This window comes from Pollachius pollachius (genome assembly GCF_949987615.1).
Source record: "Pollachius pollachius genome assembly, chromosome: 8".
In the NCBI taxonomy this organism is placed as follows: Eukaryota; Metazoa; Chordata; class Actinopteri; order Gadiformes; family Gadidae; genus Pollachius; species Pollachius pollachius.
Window position 1 is genome coordinate 20,632,172 of NC_136941.1, and position 17,500 is coordinate 20,649,671.

The 17,500-nt window shown below is 40.9% G+C and overlaps 2 protein-coding genes across 3 annotated transcripts in view; both read right to left on the bottom strand.

Annotated features, from left to right (window-relative positions):
* The window catches only part of erbb3b (erb-b2 receptor tyrosine kinase 3b), a gene marked incomplete at both ends in the record, with an annotated part of 19,038 nt that extends 13,755 nt beyond the window's left edge, over positions 1-5,283 (bottom strand). The window contains 4 exons of the mRNA XM_079741181.1: positions 1-164; positions 943-1,097; positions 3,091-3,243; positions 5,181-5,283. The exon at positions 1-164 is cut by the window's left edge and continues 23 nt beyond it. Coding sequence (XP_079597307.1) covers positions 1-164; positions 943-1,097; positions 3,091-3,243; positions 5,181-5,283 — 575 coding nt within the window. The remainder of the gene's footprint in view (positions 165-942; positions 1,098-3,090; positions 3,244-5,180) is intronic.
* Positions 5,284-7,754: 2,471 nt separating this feature from the next.
* arf3a (ADP-ribosylation factor 3a) lies at positions 7,755-15,043 on the bottom strand (the record flags this gene model as incomplete). 2 transcript variants are annotated; one of them, XM_079741020.1, is made up of 4 exons in its annotated part: positions 7,755-7,916; positions 12,373-12,497; positions 14,059-14,169; positions 14,896-15,043. In XM_079741020.1, the coding sequence occupies 4 exons, from the start codon at positions 15,041-15,043 to the stop codon at positions 7,755-7,757; spliced, it is 546 nt and encodes a 181-aa protein (XP_079597146.1). The 2 variants fall into 2 exon arrangements, with proteins under 2 accessions (XP_079597146.1, XP_079597147.1); XM_079741021.1 differs by lacking the exon at positions 14,059-14,169.
* Positions 15,044-17,500: the final 2,457 nt, after the last annotated feature.

Here is a 17,500-nt window from a genome sequence, read left to right on the forward strand (position 1 = left end):
TGTGTCAGCCCGGTGGAGCCGTCTTTGGGGTAGTTGAAGAAGATGGAGAGGGCGAAGCGTTTGTCGTACAGTGTGTTCCCACGGATGACCCGCAGCTGGTCCAGGGGAATATCCTCCACCAGGTTCATGGCGATGAGGACGTAGCCTGTCACCTCACGGATGGTCTGGAGGGCAGGAGAGAGACCAGTAGATGTAAGCACTGGACAGATAGTGGCACTGGCTTTTAGTTTCATTCATATCATCTCAAATCTCATAACAACTCTGTTTCGTTACTACAAAACACAGGAAACACAGAAACATACATATCGACCATTTCCACCAACGAATGAATCCTTTCCTCGTTCATTTCAGCTTCAAACGCTCTCTACCAGGCATGAGAACAGAACCAACCATGAAGTGCATCAGAGTGTGACAGTGCTTGAGGAACAGCAGAAACGTAAACACCGGATGTGGACCATTCTGGAACGCTAAACATCCAACGCTGACAGAGAAAGTTGTTAACAAACAGCTAGGGAGGGAGAGGGGTAGGGGAGGGGGAGGGTACTGGTGAGAGTCTGTTCTAGCGTGTTGCAGTTACTGCTAACTGGATGCCTGGACTCTCCTTATGGTTAACCGTCCAGCATCCCATCACCCATTTAAAACGTTTTGCATGTGTATATGAATGTATGTATGTCAATCATGGCCCGCATTGCACTACTGATCCTCCCTTGAAGGTGGGATCCGCCACTCTGCGTTCCTCCTCAGGATTTCTTCCTTGATAATTAAGGGACCTCTTTCTTGACCTCTGGAGGGCTAGAATCAGGGGGGTGTTATAAATACTTGGCCTGTTATGCCCTTTGAGACTGTACCAGTGATTAAGGGCTATCCAAATAAAATTTAATTGAATTTAACTGAAATTGAATTGAGAGGGATGGGGGAAGGAAGGTGTATGTGAAGCACTACCTTCAGGAATGAGAAGTTCCGGTTTAGGTCCATCTGGGTGATCTCCAGGTTGCCCATGATGATACGGCAGCCCTCATAACGGTCCTTGAACATGTTGTACTGCTTCTCCTGAGAGCCTGTGGAGCTCAGGCTGTTCTGGGTCCCGGTACACACCACTGTGTGACACACACACACACACACACACACACACACACACACACACATACACACGTTATATAGTCATATTCACATGGTGTTTGTCATTGAGCAGTGTGCGGGGAGAGTTTAACTTCAACATCCTTTCACCTAAAAAAATCCACACATTGGCAGCGGTGGTAGACTTTATCACGGTGATAACAGGGTTATTCGAGGAGAATGGTACAGGGATATGGTACGAGTGGTGAGGGATTAGCTTGTTTTCGATGTTGTTGTATCTGCTGGTGGTGATGCGAGGGGGTCTGACTGGTGAGGAGAAGGATAGGAATGCCATCATCGCCCCTCTGCATGGACTAGAGTCCCGCCTGGGGCAGATGGAGTGGCGAGTGGAGGGCCAGAGAGCTCCCAGACAAAGTCCCACATTGTGGTACAGTTATAAAAGTGGCCTGTGTCCCAGCGAGTGAAAAGTAATACAACGATAGATAGTGCTTCTGTGCGTGTGTGAGACAGTGTTTGAGTGTGATTGTGCACGTGTATGCGTCAATGTGTGTGTCAATGTGTGTGTGTGTCAGTGTGTTTGAGAAAGTGTGTGCATGTGTGCATAAATGTGTGTGTGTGTGTGTGTGTGTGTTTGCGTGTGTGTGTGTGTGTGTGTGTTTGTGTGTGTGTGTGTGTGTGTGTGCCTATGGTGTATGTGTCTGAGATATTTGTGATGCTGAGATCATAGGACAATGGGCCATGTGTGAACTAGTCTGGCACAAAGAAGGGGGATCTCGATGGCAAGGGACATACATGAGTATGTCTGTTAATGAACGCCAGACGGCTGAACATCCCTGTCGTTGTGTTATACACCTACAGCGGTCTCACACCTTCCCGCTGTACATTAAAGACTACAGAGCTTTGTTTTGGCAAATAAAGAAGAAAGAAATTAAACCTATTCTAAGTAAATAAACCATACTTGCTTCCTTATCAGGTCTGCTTACAGGAAATCAGGGCAAATATATACACACACACTCACACACACACACACACACACACACACACACACATGTTACACACAGCAACCAGGGAAACACCTACATCTGGTCTAAAGGTTCATTCTCATGTCCTTGAGCCAATATTGACATTGAAGAGGAGTGGATTTTGATAAGGCACTGGCTCAATGGATTAAAGCATGACAACTGAATGTAAAAGTGTGAATGTAAGACATATGAAATGAATGAGGCTGGCTACTGTAAGCATTGGCTGACTGAACAACGTTAACCAGCACTATAGCTCCATCTTCACATGGGTCGTTTGCTTTTCGTCAGGATAATAGATCAGGTGGAGCCGTGTGCCAGGGGCGGTTGGTGAAAAGAGAAACATATTATAGTGTGATCACATTCTTACAACACACTCATTAACCTTAAGGAGGGGGTTATTCATAGTTAATCATAAAAGTGTTATTGGAAGAAAGAATGAATACAAACAATCCAATCCCTGAGTGTCAGATTAAAAGCTAAACTTTGTTTCCTTGAAGTTTGAACCATTAAACTGCTGGGTCATGTGACCCATCACAAAGAGTTTAATAAAGAGTTGAAGCAATGTGACCCCTCACCTGATTTGGTCACAAAGTAGTCAAAGGCTACTCACCTGGACAGGTGAGTCAGAGCTGAATTATGTCATTGATAGTGAGGGACACACCAACATATGTACGAACAAATGAGAGGGCAGCTGTTAAGCACTTTCCGCTGTGTGTGTGTGTGTGCGTGTGTTTGTGTGTGTGTGTTTGTGTGTGTGTGTGTGTGTGAGTGTGTGTGTGTGTGTTTGCGTGCATGCATGCATGCGTGCGTGTGTGTGATATGGAGATAAACAAGGACACATTAAAGAAAGAAAGAAAGAAAGAAAGAAAGAAAGAAAGAAAGAAACAGCCTTAAAGTTAATAAAACAGATCTCATAAGAAAACCTAGAATAACAACGTAGAATAACTTCACTGAACGAAACATCAATAGGAGATTTTGTAATATTGCTCACCTTCATGTGTTTGCGATGAAGCAGTATGAAGGTATGACAATAATGTCAAACACAGGAACGTTTTTTGCCATTTGTCCATGATGATGTCCAATCTTGTTATCGATAAATGACCATGACCCAAAAGACCTAATAGTCCACCAGAGCGTCCAATATCTTTAGGAAAGGAAGTTTCGAGTTTAACTGGGGAATACAGTATCTCAGTTCATCTGAGATATTGTCGCAAAAAGAAGGAAGAAAACGATCCTAAATAATCCAAAACTACGAGGCTGTAAAGCAGTCAAAGTCCAAGTGCCAATTCTGAGTAGTAAATATCAAGTGGCCGTCCCCGGAGAGCGTTCTCAAGGGGGCACTCGTGATTGGACAGAGGACAATTATCTCCACCAATGGGAGGACGTTGCGTCTTTTTTTTTTTCAGCGCATTGTGCAGCAGGCAGCACAATTAAGAACAACGCGGCCACATGTTGTTATTAGTCTGGACTAAGTCTAATTATACATTTCAAAAAGTTTAAATGTAAGGGTTGAACTTAAGTTAAAACAGAAGTGTCGAAAGACAACCTGACTGCCAATACATTTTAAAGTAAACTTATATAAATATATATTAAATATATATATTTAAGAATAATAGACCTTACTGTCCACAAAGTTGGAAATTTGTCTTTGCTATATATCATTAAATTATATACTATATAACAACTGTATGGCATTTTTTTTTTATAGATAATAGCCTCTTTACAGAAGCTCTATAAGCCTGAACAAATGAATGAATGTGATCTATACCTTCAAATTGGGTAGCGTAGGGTAGCGTATTGAATCTATATTTTGTATTTATTTATTGACTAGGAAGACCTCTTCCAGATTTTGTTGTGTTTCAAAAACCATAGAAACACACAATGGAAAACGATGGCACGCGCACAGTCTTCTTTGTGTGCTGTTTATATTGATATTCCATGTTCTCTCTCTTCCTTTTATCGGCAGGGATTTGAGTGGCGGTACTGCTGGGCAGTAAAGAGCAGTATTGTCCCCCCACCAGCCCTGTCAACTTGTTAATCATCTCCTAGATTCGTACGGAGCGGCCAGTCACAATGGGCGCATTGTCCATCGGCTGAGTGACTTCTGATCCCCGACCAGAACATGCCTAATTTGAGAAGACTTCCACAGCGCAGGCAACATTCCGAGGCAAGAAACTGCTTAATAGAGGGTTTTTCTGATCAGAAAACCGCTTTATAAAATAACACATAATTAATAAAGAACGCATAAATATTAGTCCTATAGGTTATTACAACGACGCAGTATGTTTATGATCGAATCCGTTGGTCTTCTTCTTTTTAAGTCAACCCTAATCAAATTCAGCAATTCAGTAGCCTTTTGAATATTGAACAGAGACACATATAATTGATTCGTTGTTAAGTCAATAGCGAAGATAATTCAGAAAACAGTTATATGTCACTCTTTAAGGTCAAGAAGTGCTATTATATGTTTTATCCACCAGAGGGAGACATGGCACGAGGATTGGTGTTCATTCTATTATTGACTGTCTTTGGGAATATAACGTCATCGTTATCGTCATCCAACATTTTTGAAGACTCATTCTGTATTGTAGTCCTAGGTCATATTCAGCGAACGTTATCCCAAATGGAGTTGCTTGAATGGATATGCACGTTTGAACAATTGCTACCTAATGTTAAGTCATGAGGAAGCGTTTATTCTGAGCCATTTTGTCAAAATATACAGAGAACGGCTGGAGAGGGTGGCTCAGGGATTTTCCCACACAAAAGACATTCATACGAAAAGCAATCACCGTAATCGAAATATGTAATAAAAGTATAATAATATTTAAGCCTTATTTTTCACATCTTACTATGTATCTTGGTGATTTACATGAACACCAGGACACCTGTCTGATTCTGGTGTATCCCCCGCCCCCCCCCCCCCCCACTCTGAGTAGGCCCTGGCTCAGCCCGGTGGGCCTGCCCTGTCCCAGTCGAGGTGTGGGGGCCTCGGCCTTTCACTGCTGCCACTCCCAGATTGATGAATTGATTGTGGAGCTGCTGCCAGTATGTCTGTGCCCTGCTCGAGGGCGTCCCGGTTACGGCAGGGAATCCCAGCTATGGCACCCATCCTGGGGCCGCTATTGTGGTCGTCCTGCAGGGGGCCCTGGGGGCCGAGGGCCCGGGGAGCCACTCTGACCCGCATACTGCTGTCACACCCCTGGAGACACAGCAGCGTTCACCCTGATGCAGGGCTGTGATTGGCCGGTTGGTCGTCTAGCCATGATGACTCTACACGGCAGAGCAGCTCTAATGGGATTGTGCCAGACCTGTGTCAGAGCAATGGTTAAACGGCCAGGGGATAAGAATGGCCTGACCCTACACTCTCCTGATAAAGGGGGAGGAAGAGGTGACTGACAGAATGTCCCTGATGGGGGATGAAGAAGTGACAAAGCCTAGACTCACAGCCTGATGGGGCGAACCAAGACTAAAAATAAGTATTTTTGAATCCTGCCCCACGGCCATCATGACATCTGCAATGAGCATTGGGTAAGAAGTCAGAGTGCAACAAGCATAACGAGCATAAATCATAAATATCTAACAATCATCTAAAAAAGAAGCCTCCGGAGTATTGTGCTTTAGAGGATGGTCTTTAATTATCCAATTAACATGTATTCAATTTACTTTTAAATGGCTTTATATTGAGCAATTACAGAACCTCATGAATGAATTAGAAAAATGTAAGAAAATGTATGAGGCGCACAAATCAATCATTGTGTTTTGGTATTTTTATTGATCAATCATTATAATGTCAGGAGCAACTGAATCCTTAAACATCTTGGCACCAATCCTTTGCAATTTTTCTCGTGATAATATACATTAAATACATCAAACCAGTCTGAGTAATATTTTATGCTTTTTCCTCTTGATAATATCACCGGTCTGAGCAACATTTTCCATAATAATATTTATTATGATAATAATATCCATCTTTATATATAAATTCAGTTGCTCTAATGCAGGCTTGTTTTAGTCAATGTTTACGTATTTTAAATCCTTAAATTACATTTTTCCACAACAATTGTTAATGTATCATTGTTGTTTTTTGGAAGGGAGAGCATTTCAGCATAGGAATTTCTAATTCCTACGTAGAAATGTTTTCAAAAAGAAAGTAACCACTGGCAATATTAAGGCCACAAAACAATGTTTCACACTGAACTGAAATAAAGTTACATCACACACTCAAGCTGTTTTCACTTCAGCATATCCGCCCAACAAATGTACGCAGATATCGATTAGTATATCAACAATTTCAACTGAACCATAAATATTATTGTATCTTGTAACATGAACATATATACAGATGTGTGGACATACAAAACATGCTCTTGCATATTAGAAGTTTTCCATTTTTTGAAGTAAACTCGACACTTAATCCATCACATGTATCAGTCCAGTAGCGGTCACTGGGTGCAACTTACTATTATAACTTAAAACAACTTATAATAACTCTAGAGATCTTTTACAATATGGACATGCCTTGTGATGCAGTTTCACTCTCATTCTGATTCCCATTTGTTTTCTTCTGAAGGCTCAGAGCAGCACAGTTTGAACAACGGGTAATAAAATCATGAATGAACATGAGCTTAAAGTTCTGCGTTTACAGCTTATCATCTGAAATTAGACATTAGAACATTAAAAATGTGCAAATTGTATCATAACAGCAGTGCTCATACGATATGAATCGAGACACATAATAGGCATTGACAAATGTATAGGCAATGTACAAACAATGACACACACAATTTAATTTCCACTGAGCAGCCCTCAGCAGGGTGAATACTTAGCATGATAGAGCGTAGCTTCACGCGCAAGCAACTTAATATATAAATAAATAAATAAAAAGTTTGAAACTATGCTTATCTCAGAGCAGCCTTCTGGACGCTAGCCAATAGCAGCATCATCATCATCAGTTCATCTGATGGTAAGTGTTGGTTAGTGTTTACAATAGCCAACAGTAGTGGTTCCAATCTACTACATCAGCCAGTATTGGGTTTATTTCCATGCAGTTTGGGCAGTTTTATATGAGGTACAAGTATGTATTATATCCCAGTGAGTTAAATATGCATTGTATTATATGCATATTCAGAACAGCAAACATAAACTGAATGAGTGAATGAATGATATTTAACAAATAATTTAAATCTTGAACCTGTTTGTGACCGTTCAGTCTAATGATTTAGTATAGCATTGTTTTGACTACTGAATGAAACCTTATTTTGTCAAATGAAGACTGAAATATACAATACAAGTGACCTCTACCATAATGATAAGGAGCAATCAGATTATCAACTAGTGTCAGTTTCAGCTCCACAAACTGTTTCACGACTTCATCCACTGGCTTATAATTCTCCCGAAATGTTAATTTTAATTTCATAATTCATCATTTAAATTAACGTTTTCACCACGCTTGTATTTATTATTATTTAGTCATCAAAAACAGTCACCTTTGATGGAACAAAATAACATGAACCAAAGCTTTCGACTTTTAGAACTAAAAGTGGGAGCATTGCGAGTAACTTTACAGTGGTACCTCTCCATGTAAACTCAATGTACCCATATGTTAACCACGTTTTAATGCTAGGCTCCTCCCCCGCCTCCTACCCAAGGGGACGCTCACTTCTTGTTCTTTAGCTGATTGGCCAGCCAATCGAGGCCCTCGTAGAGGCCGTCTCCGCTGGTGGCGCAGGTGGCCTGGATGTACCAGTTTCGGTGGCGTAGCGAGTGCAGGCCCAGCTTGTCTGTGATCTCTGCCGCGTTCATGGCATTGGGCAGGTCCTACGAAGCAATCAACAGCCAGTTTATATCAGCTGCTTTATGTTTTACAGTTATTAGGGGTCCTACGAAAAACGTAGGAACCCTATTGTATTCGTTAGTATTATTATTTGACTATGACTATTTGGCTTCAAAAGTAATATATTGGCAGGCTTGTAGAACTTGTAAAATGAGTAAGGGAATCAAAGAATGGGCCAGAAAGTTTGGCGCTATAACAAGCAACCCATACGGTTAGACCACTTGGGCTTAATCCAATGGCTACAACTTGACCAAACACCCACACTCAAAAGATTTGGTGGCGGAACTGGTGAAAGCTGCAAACATCGGCACACATGTACCTGGTCCTGGGGACTGTTGGACTATATATTATATTTATATACTCCTATATATATACTATATGGTTATGCATTAGTTACAATAAGGCTAAAGACTGCAGAGATGTACATTTTAAAGTGAAATACATGCATATCTCCAATGTTTAAACAGCTCTATCATTGCGTCAAAAACACGTAGGCTCAGCTGTCGAATATGGCCACAAAGGGTATATTCCATAGTGTACCCATGCTAAATTTCAAGTCTATATCGGAAAATCAAACAAAGGATGCATTTGTTCAAAGTTGTCTTTCTGAACCACGGCCTCTCTCCAACGCAGGCTGGGCATTAAAGCGGTACACAAGCAATTTCGCAAATGTCAGATTTGACAGTGGGCTTTGACACATTATGCTTTAGAAACATGGTTTGCGATTGTTTTGATATGTTAACTTCCGTTAAACCAGTTTTTAAGGCATACCAATGCCATATTACCATACCGACCAAGCTCACCAAACCTCCACGTTATGAAGACTTCTATGTAACCTTCTAGTCTATGGGCCCTATTTTAACGGTCTGAAACGCAAGTGAGAAGCGCCAAGCGCAAGTAGCTTTGTGGGCGGTTCTATGGCAATGTCGCTAGTTTACCGGGGCAAAAATGACTCTTGCGCCCGGCGCCGTAGGTGTGGTTTGGGCGTAACGTGCAATAAACCAATGAGAGTGCCAGCTCCCATCCCCTTTAAAAGCCATGAGCGCATTTGAATCAGACGAGTTGATATTTTGACAGTGCGTCTGCAGTCTCCGATGAGACAGATGCACATGAATTTCAAACTTCAAATGGCTCAGTTTATGGCCAAATAATATGGCCTAGTTCACACATGGAATAAGGTTTTCTTCCACAACTTCAGAAATACTGAGTCCTCAAATAAATTTCGGCATTGGAAACTTAAAATACATATGATATGCGGTAACTGTGGTTCTATTTAATGATATACGCAATACATTATAAACATCGTTTCTTATCAGCATTGTATGCATTATCGTTATCGACTTGTGTTCCTAATATGCATGTGTCCCCCCGTTATTATACATTGCCATGGACTGTATTATGCGTTACGTGTTTAGTTTGCGTGTGTTTAAACAAATGGACGCACACACGCGCGCCCGCATTCATTAATTCTTTTACACATACACTCACGCGCGCCGCATTCATTCATTCTTTTTAATACTAACTCGCGGTAAAACAATGTTTTCTCACGATCAAATACTCATCAATCCTAAAAGTGACGGGCATGTACACGATGTCTGTGTCAAGAAAATATGTGTTTGCTGTACGGTGTGTGCAGATGCATTGACTTAAAAGTAGAACTTATTACCGCTGTATCAGCTGTTCATTCCAAAATAATTTACCAAGAATGTGTGGCTAGGTAGATGAGAGAAGCAAAGTGTCTGCGCGAGGTGCACAAGCAACATTATGCATGCGCCCTTAAAATAGCATCTGAACAACGCGCCACTGACTTTAAACCAGGTATTTCCTGGTTTGTGGCGCAAGTTGTTTCTGAAACTGCAAAATAGCACCAGGGAACGTTTGCGCCAGAACACGCCTCCTCCTTTCCCCGAACCACCCCTTGGGGCACAAGATCATTCCCTAATTTACCGACGCGTGGCGCAGAAGGGAAAAGAACGCTCTGCGCCTGTTGCAAACTAGCAACGACACATGCGCCAGTGATTAGGTCAATTGCGCTGGATGCAAGATAGGGCCCTATATGTCCATGTAGTATTGTGTCGGACTCAAGACCATGGTGTCGCTGGTTAAATTGAGATCTCAACCAATCATTCTGTGAGAGACGACATCAAATAATGTTCACCATTCATTCGGCCACCACCATACTCGTCATACAGTAGGCTCCGTCATGGTTGCTTGCAACCACATATAAATTAGCAACCATAGTTGCTAATTTATATATGTATTCGTACTTTATGTGCATTCTTGTGTATGTATGCACATGTTTCTATATTTGTATGGTTTATTTACTTTTGTACTGTTTTGTATTATTATTATTATTATTGTTATTATTTTGAGCGGGTAAACTGTAACAGAAACAATTTCACTCAGGACAAATATAGCAACAAATAAAATGATTCAATATTCTTTCTCAATAATTGATCAAAAAAGTAGCTAGATGATCTAATAAACATTTTCTATAGGTAAGTCGGCTACGCTTTATATTAAGGTCCTTGTAATAAGCCTTATTTAATAGGTAATAAGACCCTTATTATATGCTTATTAACATTCATTTGTGTTAAGACTATCTATAAGTGTTAATAATAACATAATAATCATGTTTATTGTGAGACTATAAGAGTTTTTAGCATTGATTAAAGTCTTGTGAGTTTCTTATAGTTGTTAATAAACACATTACAAACCCATTTATTGAGTCTTACTAACTTACCTATTATGTAATTGTTAAAACTTTACTAAGGTTTAACAATGCTTATTAAGGTTAATAAATCCTTTATTAAACTGCTATTTATGCATTTTGCAGGTCGGGACCTTAAGCGGGAACATTGCTTGTTAAGGTTAATAAGTCCTTTATTAAACAGTAAATTATGCATTTGCAGGTACGGTATCTAAAGCGGGAACAATGCTTATTAAGGTTAATAAGTCCATTAATACAGACTTGTTAACAGTTAATGAATACTATATGTTGTCAAGGGTGACAGCATATAGTCAACCAATATTATAAAAACTTCAGAACATTAATGAAAAATATTCTCTAACATCAACACTTCAATAAAACGGACTCAGATGAATCCAAGTCCAACATCTCCATGGCATCAGGGGATGGTTGAGAATTCTTCTGGCTGGTATTCTTATTGCTGTATAAAGAAACACAAACATTGACCACAATAGACAGTTAGCAGACAGGTTACAATAAGCATTAAGCCGTTTAGACATGGATTCATGACACAACTGTTAGAATTAGATATATTTGGTGACGTAGTTTATTATGATAGCATAAACTAAACGTTAGCTCAACATTAGCACGGCGAAGCCTATAAGGAAAGTAATGTAAGCCAAAAAAAGTTCCCAAGCAAACAGCTAGCTAGCTAGAACCATCAACATTACTATAGCATTGCATTCTTAATCTTACCAGAAGAGTCGTCCTCCAGTTCAGACCTCTTCCTCTTGTCCATGTTTTCTGTGCTTGTTCCTGTCTTTTGTCCTTCAGTTGTTGTTTTGGGGTGCTGATCATTCCGATATGTTTTCCAAATGTTCATCAAAAACTTCGTCAAGCATAGGCGTCAAGTCATCAGCCACTTGCATCAACAGAACTTTAGATTAGTGATGGGTTGTTCGCGACCGAATAAATTCGAAGGAACAAATCTTTAACAAGGACGAACCGAACTGATTCTTCTCTCTCGTTCGTCTCGTTCGTCATTCTCGAGAATGAGAACGAGGGAGGAGCTGAGTCTGACTGACTCAGCTGAGAACCGTGCATTCAATGATTCGATTCACCACTACCGGAAACGCAACGAACGAACGAACGAACGAACAAACGATTCAGAACGATTCTTCTTGCCAAACTGACCGACGCAACCTGAATCAAGGAAAAGAATCATGAAATCCATCACTACTTCAGATTTCACAACCTTCAAAATAAAGCCTTTAAAGGATCTGATATGAGGAACAAAACAGATCACAATCACTAAAGATGTGCAGTAGTAAGACTCAATGAATGGGTTTGTAATGCTTTTATTAACAACTATAATAAACTCATTTGACTATCATTAATGTTATTAAGCAATCAATAAATAGATAACAAGTTTCTTATAAAGTGCTTATAAAAGTCTTATAAACTCATCCTATTATGTTATTATTAACACTTATATATAGTCTTATTAACACCAATTAATGTTAATGAGCATATAATAAGGGTCTTATTACCTATTAACTAAGGCTTATTACAAGGACCTAAATATAAAGCGCTAACGGCAAGTCTTCTGAATGTGATCTAGCTTCCAGTCAGCTAGGATTCCTAGCTGAGGAAGTGAGGCATTCAGGAGGAGGGGGGTTGGGAGAGGAGACATAGGAAAGGAGACACAGGAGCGGACACATAGGAGAGGTGACATAGGAGAGAGGCGTTACCTGCTTGTTGGCGAAGATCAGAAGAACGGCATCGCGCAGCTCATCCTCTGCCAGCATCCTCATCAGCTCCTCTCGAGCCTCGTTGACGCGCTCGCGGTCGTTGCTGTCCACCACGAAGATCAGCCCTACCATGGGGACACACACTACTGTTATCACCATGAAGATCAGCCCTACCAAGGGAACACACACTACAGTTATCACCATGAAGAGCAGCCCTACCAAGGGAACACACACTATTGTTATCACCATGAAGATCAGTCCTACCAAGGGGACACACACTACTGTCATCGACCGATATATTTTTTCCCGGAATGATTTATAGACAGTTCAATAAATGTTCCTTTTTTAAATTAAGACATTTGTTATCATCATCGTGTAAATCTATGATGTAAATTGAAGGAGCAAAAGCAGTATCGGCTCCAAATATTGGCTCAAGAAAATTGGTATTAGTGTATCGGTCATCGGCTAAGGCTGATGAAAAAAAATCGGTCATGAAAAAAGCCAGACCAAGGGGACACATACTGGTGTTATCACCAAGAAGATCAGCCCTAGCAAGGGGACACAAACTGGTGTTATCACCAGGAAGATCAGCCCTACCAAGGGGACCACATACTGGGGTCATACAACATATATACATGATTAGGGATCGACCGATATGGATTTTTTAGGGCCGATACCGATACCGATATCTTTTCATCAGCCTTAGCCGATAACCGATACGCCGGTACAGATTTTCTTGAGCCGATATTTGGAACCGATAATACCCTGGAAATCTAGAGTTTTCGCGAGAGCACAATTTGAATTTGCTCAGTGAGTCACTCTGGGAACGAGCAATATACTCGTGTATATTCTGGGCCTCCCCTGGCCCAGAACATTAATCAATCACATATTTACGCTTTCGGCCCGCCTATAATATAGGCGGGCCAAAAGCGTTGCTGTTTTACCGACCGGATACAGCAAGAGTCTTATCTTTTGGTTAGCTCCACTGGTCTGGATACATCACCCCTTGTATTCTTCTGATATTTTCAAATGCATGCTTGGTGTGGGTCTGGATTTCCAGGCCAAGCCGCCCTCAAATAACATCATAAAAATGACACAATGATGATAACAAATGTTACAGTGTCTCATTTAAAAAAACAACAACATTTATTTGAACTGTCTGTAAATCATGCCGAAGAAAATAATAAAAAAATAAAATAAAATAAAAGATACACGTAAAAACCGCAAATATCGGCCGACAATATCGGCCGGCCGATATATCGGTCGATCACTATACATGATGTTACTACAGTAGAGGACTAGAACCCCTTTACACTACATCAGGAGTCTAGCTGGTAGAAGGTGAAGGACCCACCAAGAGGATTATGTCACTTTATTATATAAAATACATATGATACAGTATATGTTATTCCCGGAAAACAGGATACGCTTAGCTCAGGAGGTAGAGTGGGTTGACTTCTGACCAGAAGGTTGCTAGTGTGATCCCCGACACCTCCTAGCTGAGCGTTGAGGGGTCCCTGAGCGAGACACCTCATCCTAACTGCTCCTGACAAACTGGCTGTCGCCCGGCGTGGTTTACTCCGCCGTCAGGTGTTTAATGTGTTTATGAATGGTTGTAAGTCGCATTGGATAAAAACACTGGCTAAATGACTAAAATGTAAAATTAAATGACCCCCCCGGGCGTACCTTGGGTGTTCTGGAAGTAGTGTCTCCACAGCGGGCGGATCTTGTCCTGGCCGCCAACGTCCCACACGGTGAAGCTGATGTTCTTGTACTCCACCGTCTCCACGTTGAACCCTGCATGAGGGTAAGCAAGGGGGAGGGGTTAGGTCAACAAATTTAAGAGAGGGGGAGGAGTTAGGTCAACAGATTTCAGTGAGGGGGAGGGGTTAGTTCCACAGATGTCAGCGAGGGGGAGGAGTTAGGTCAGCAGGTGACTACTCGTTCAGGAAGATAAGGAGAAGAACCTGATTTGATCAACAGTACATGTGCTCATTATGTGCTATTTTGGGGATGTGCTGTTGATTAAATGATTATGTTCTGGTTCTAATGTTGCTCTATTGATCTTGATCAATGCCATTAGAGGGAGAAAATGCATGATGGTTAGTCATCCTTAAGAGAAAGCCTTACATATGAATTTAATCAAATGGCTTGATTGTATAGTCTGTCATATTCAGTCCATATTGATACTTTACAGTATCCTTCTGAATATCACACAGACTACTATTTTATAAAGGGAGGATTTGGAGATGTGTTTTTCCAGGATCATGTTCTGACTGTGTGCCCCAGAGTTTTTCAAATGCAGGGGATGTGGGGGCTGTGGGGGACTCAAGACTCACCTGTTCACAGTTCACCTGGACTCAGCATAGCCACCCCCTCCCACCCTATTGTATTTTGTACGTCCTGGCACTTAATGTACACACTTACTGTATGTTGTACCTAGTTATAGTACTTAGTTTTCTTGCATCTCTGCTAAATGCCCTAAATGTGAATGTAAATGGGGTGTGTCCCCTCCTGACCGACCGATAGTGGGGATGGTGGTGACGATCTCCCCCAGTTTCAGCTTGTACAGGATAGTGGTCTTCCCCGCGGCGTCAAGCCCCACCATAAGGATCCTCATCTCCTTTTTGCCGATCAGGCTCTTCAGCAGATTACTAAAGATGTTTCCCATGATGACTGACAGCTCTCACTTCAGTCCCCCGGAGCTGTAGCAGACGTAACACAGGTGACAAACAGTGGTCACACTATTATCTTTTAAGAGATGTGAACATGTGAATGGAAGTAGGTGAATTATAACTAAAGCGCACATCAACAAAAGCTATGACAGCTAACATCACATTTTGCTATAACAAACTTAGATGAAGGGCAATACAGTAATTTACACCTTGGTAGGCACCTGACTTTAAGCGCACTGTTCACTGTAAAGAAACAATCAACCATGTTGACACTTGTATAACCTTACATGGGTCATGGTCAGAGGCCACCTTTCATCAGTGCTGGTGGGGAACTGTGGTGGTGTCACAGTGATTGTGCAATGCTTTGTGTAGTGTCATTGACTGTAAAATGCTATGCTTTGTGTAGTGTCATTTATAATAAAGTGCAATGTTTTGTGTAGTGTCATTGAATGTAAAGTGCAATGTTTTGTGTAATGTCATGCCGTCGTGCCCGGTTATTGAGCACACGGCGCAAAAGTGGTCTTAAAACATCACATTCGTGCGAAACGATCTCCCAATTCCTCAACGCTGATGGCTTTACTGTTAGTGTCGCGCCATTTTCGGCGGCATTTTGTCTGTAAAGACATGATATTCAAGGATGAATTGATTGAATTGAATTAATAATCACAGCGTTTCTGAATCCTCTTGTGTGGTTAGAGCGGTGGTCCCTGATCAGGCCTATGCTTTGGACACAACATCTCTGCAGAATACACCGCTTCTCCCTTACAACTGCAGTGTAAGAATAACCAGAATGTCTCAGAATGAAAGACCGGGTTGATTTTGTGCCAGAATACTACAGCCAGAATGTCTTTGAATGCAGGCTATTCAAAATGCATTTGTCAGAATTATATTTTGAAATACAGTAGCCTTATGTTGTTGTATTCATTGTAGAAAAAAATACAAATTTGATTAATGCATAACGTTGCATGTAATCCTCTCTAGCAGTCGCAACAAGAATACTAACGCGGCCTATAATGTCGTCGATCAACGACGATTCAAAAAACGAGACGTTTTACCAGCAGGTGCAAAATCATAATTTGATATACCATGCCTTCACAGAAAAATACCAATCAGTATTTATTTTTAAAAATTGCATTTCATTCACACTTACCAGTCAACGTTATCAGCTGGATTCAGGCAGAGGCTGGAAGATAGTCTCGCGATGTTTTCTGATGGACGTGGACAATCTCGCGGTAGTAGAGCGGTCGGCAGTATCAGAAACACCTTACATTACTTTGTCATCGCCTCATAATTGACTGAAAAGGGATGCAGCCTATTGGTCAGCTGCATGTAGGTTTTTCTCAAACTTTCTTTTTTGGTTTTAAAAAAACATTGTCCAAACATATCATGCCATTTATTGTCAATTGCAACCCTTTTTGATTTGCTTGTCAAATACGGGGGCCGGTCCTTTATATGCACAGGCTATATCAGTCACATTTAACGATGCCCTGACTGTTTTTAAAAGGTCTATCACAATCAAATGAATGCATTTAGTTTAGATCAAATCAGGGCCGTAACACAAACACTTACATGCGCCATATGTAAGGGAAAGAACTTTGAATAATTAACAGAGGAATCTAGTGAATTAATTAGTAATTGATGCCATCTTGCAGCAGCCGGCAGCGTCGCATATAATGATCTGAAAGTTAATGATCTGATAGAGCTGGCTCAGATAACAAACAGATAGATATTGAACCGACAGATAATGAACTTACAGATAATGATCTGATAGATAATGACGTCTCACAAACAGATAGATATTGAACTGACAGATAATGAACTCATATATAATAATGATTCAAATAATGAACTGATAGATAGTGACGAGTCAGATAATGAACTGACAGATAATTAGGACTCCGATAACAGAATGATAGATAATGAACTGATATATAAGGAATGTTTCGATATTGAACTGATAAATAATAAACTGAAAGATAATTAACTAATTAATTCTTGAATCTTGAAGTTAATCAATCGTAGTTGATTTGTCTTTTGTCTGTTTCAAAAATATATACATTTATAATGACAGAAGTTGAATAAAGTCATTCTCAATTACTGACAACATTTCTCAATACCCTGCTGTCCAATCAGGAGACACGACTCCTCCTGTATCTGAAATATTGTATGTGTTACATCTTTCCAAATGTTATTGATTTATATTTATAAATGTTGTCATCTATAACTGCACACATGGCCATGCTCCGTCACTGCAGCGTGTCAGTCAGTGGTCCGGTGATAGATGTGTTTATCACTTCAGTGGTGGAGGCAAAGAAATTAAACAAAAAGTGGAGGGGGGAGAGAAGGTGGGGGGAGCAGATGTTTGCAGCTGCACTCCAGATTACGGGGTGGAGTGGATGTTGGGGAGCCTGACCTGTTTGTGTGTGTGTGTGTGTGTGTGTGTGTGTGTGTGC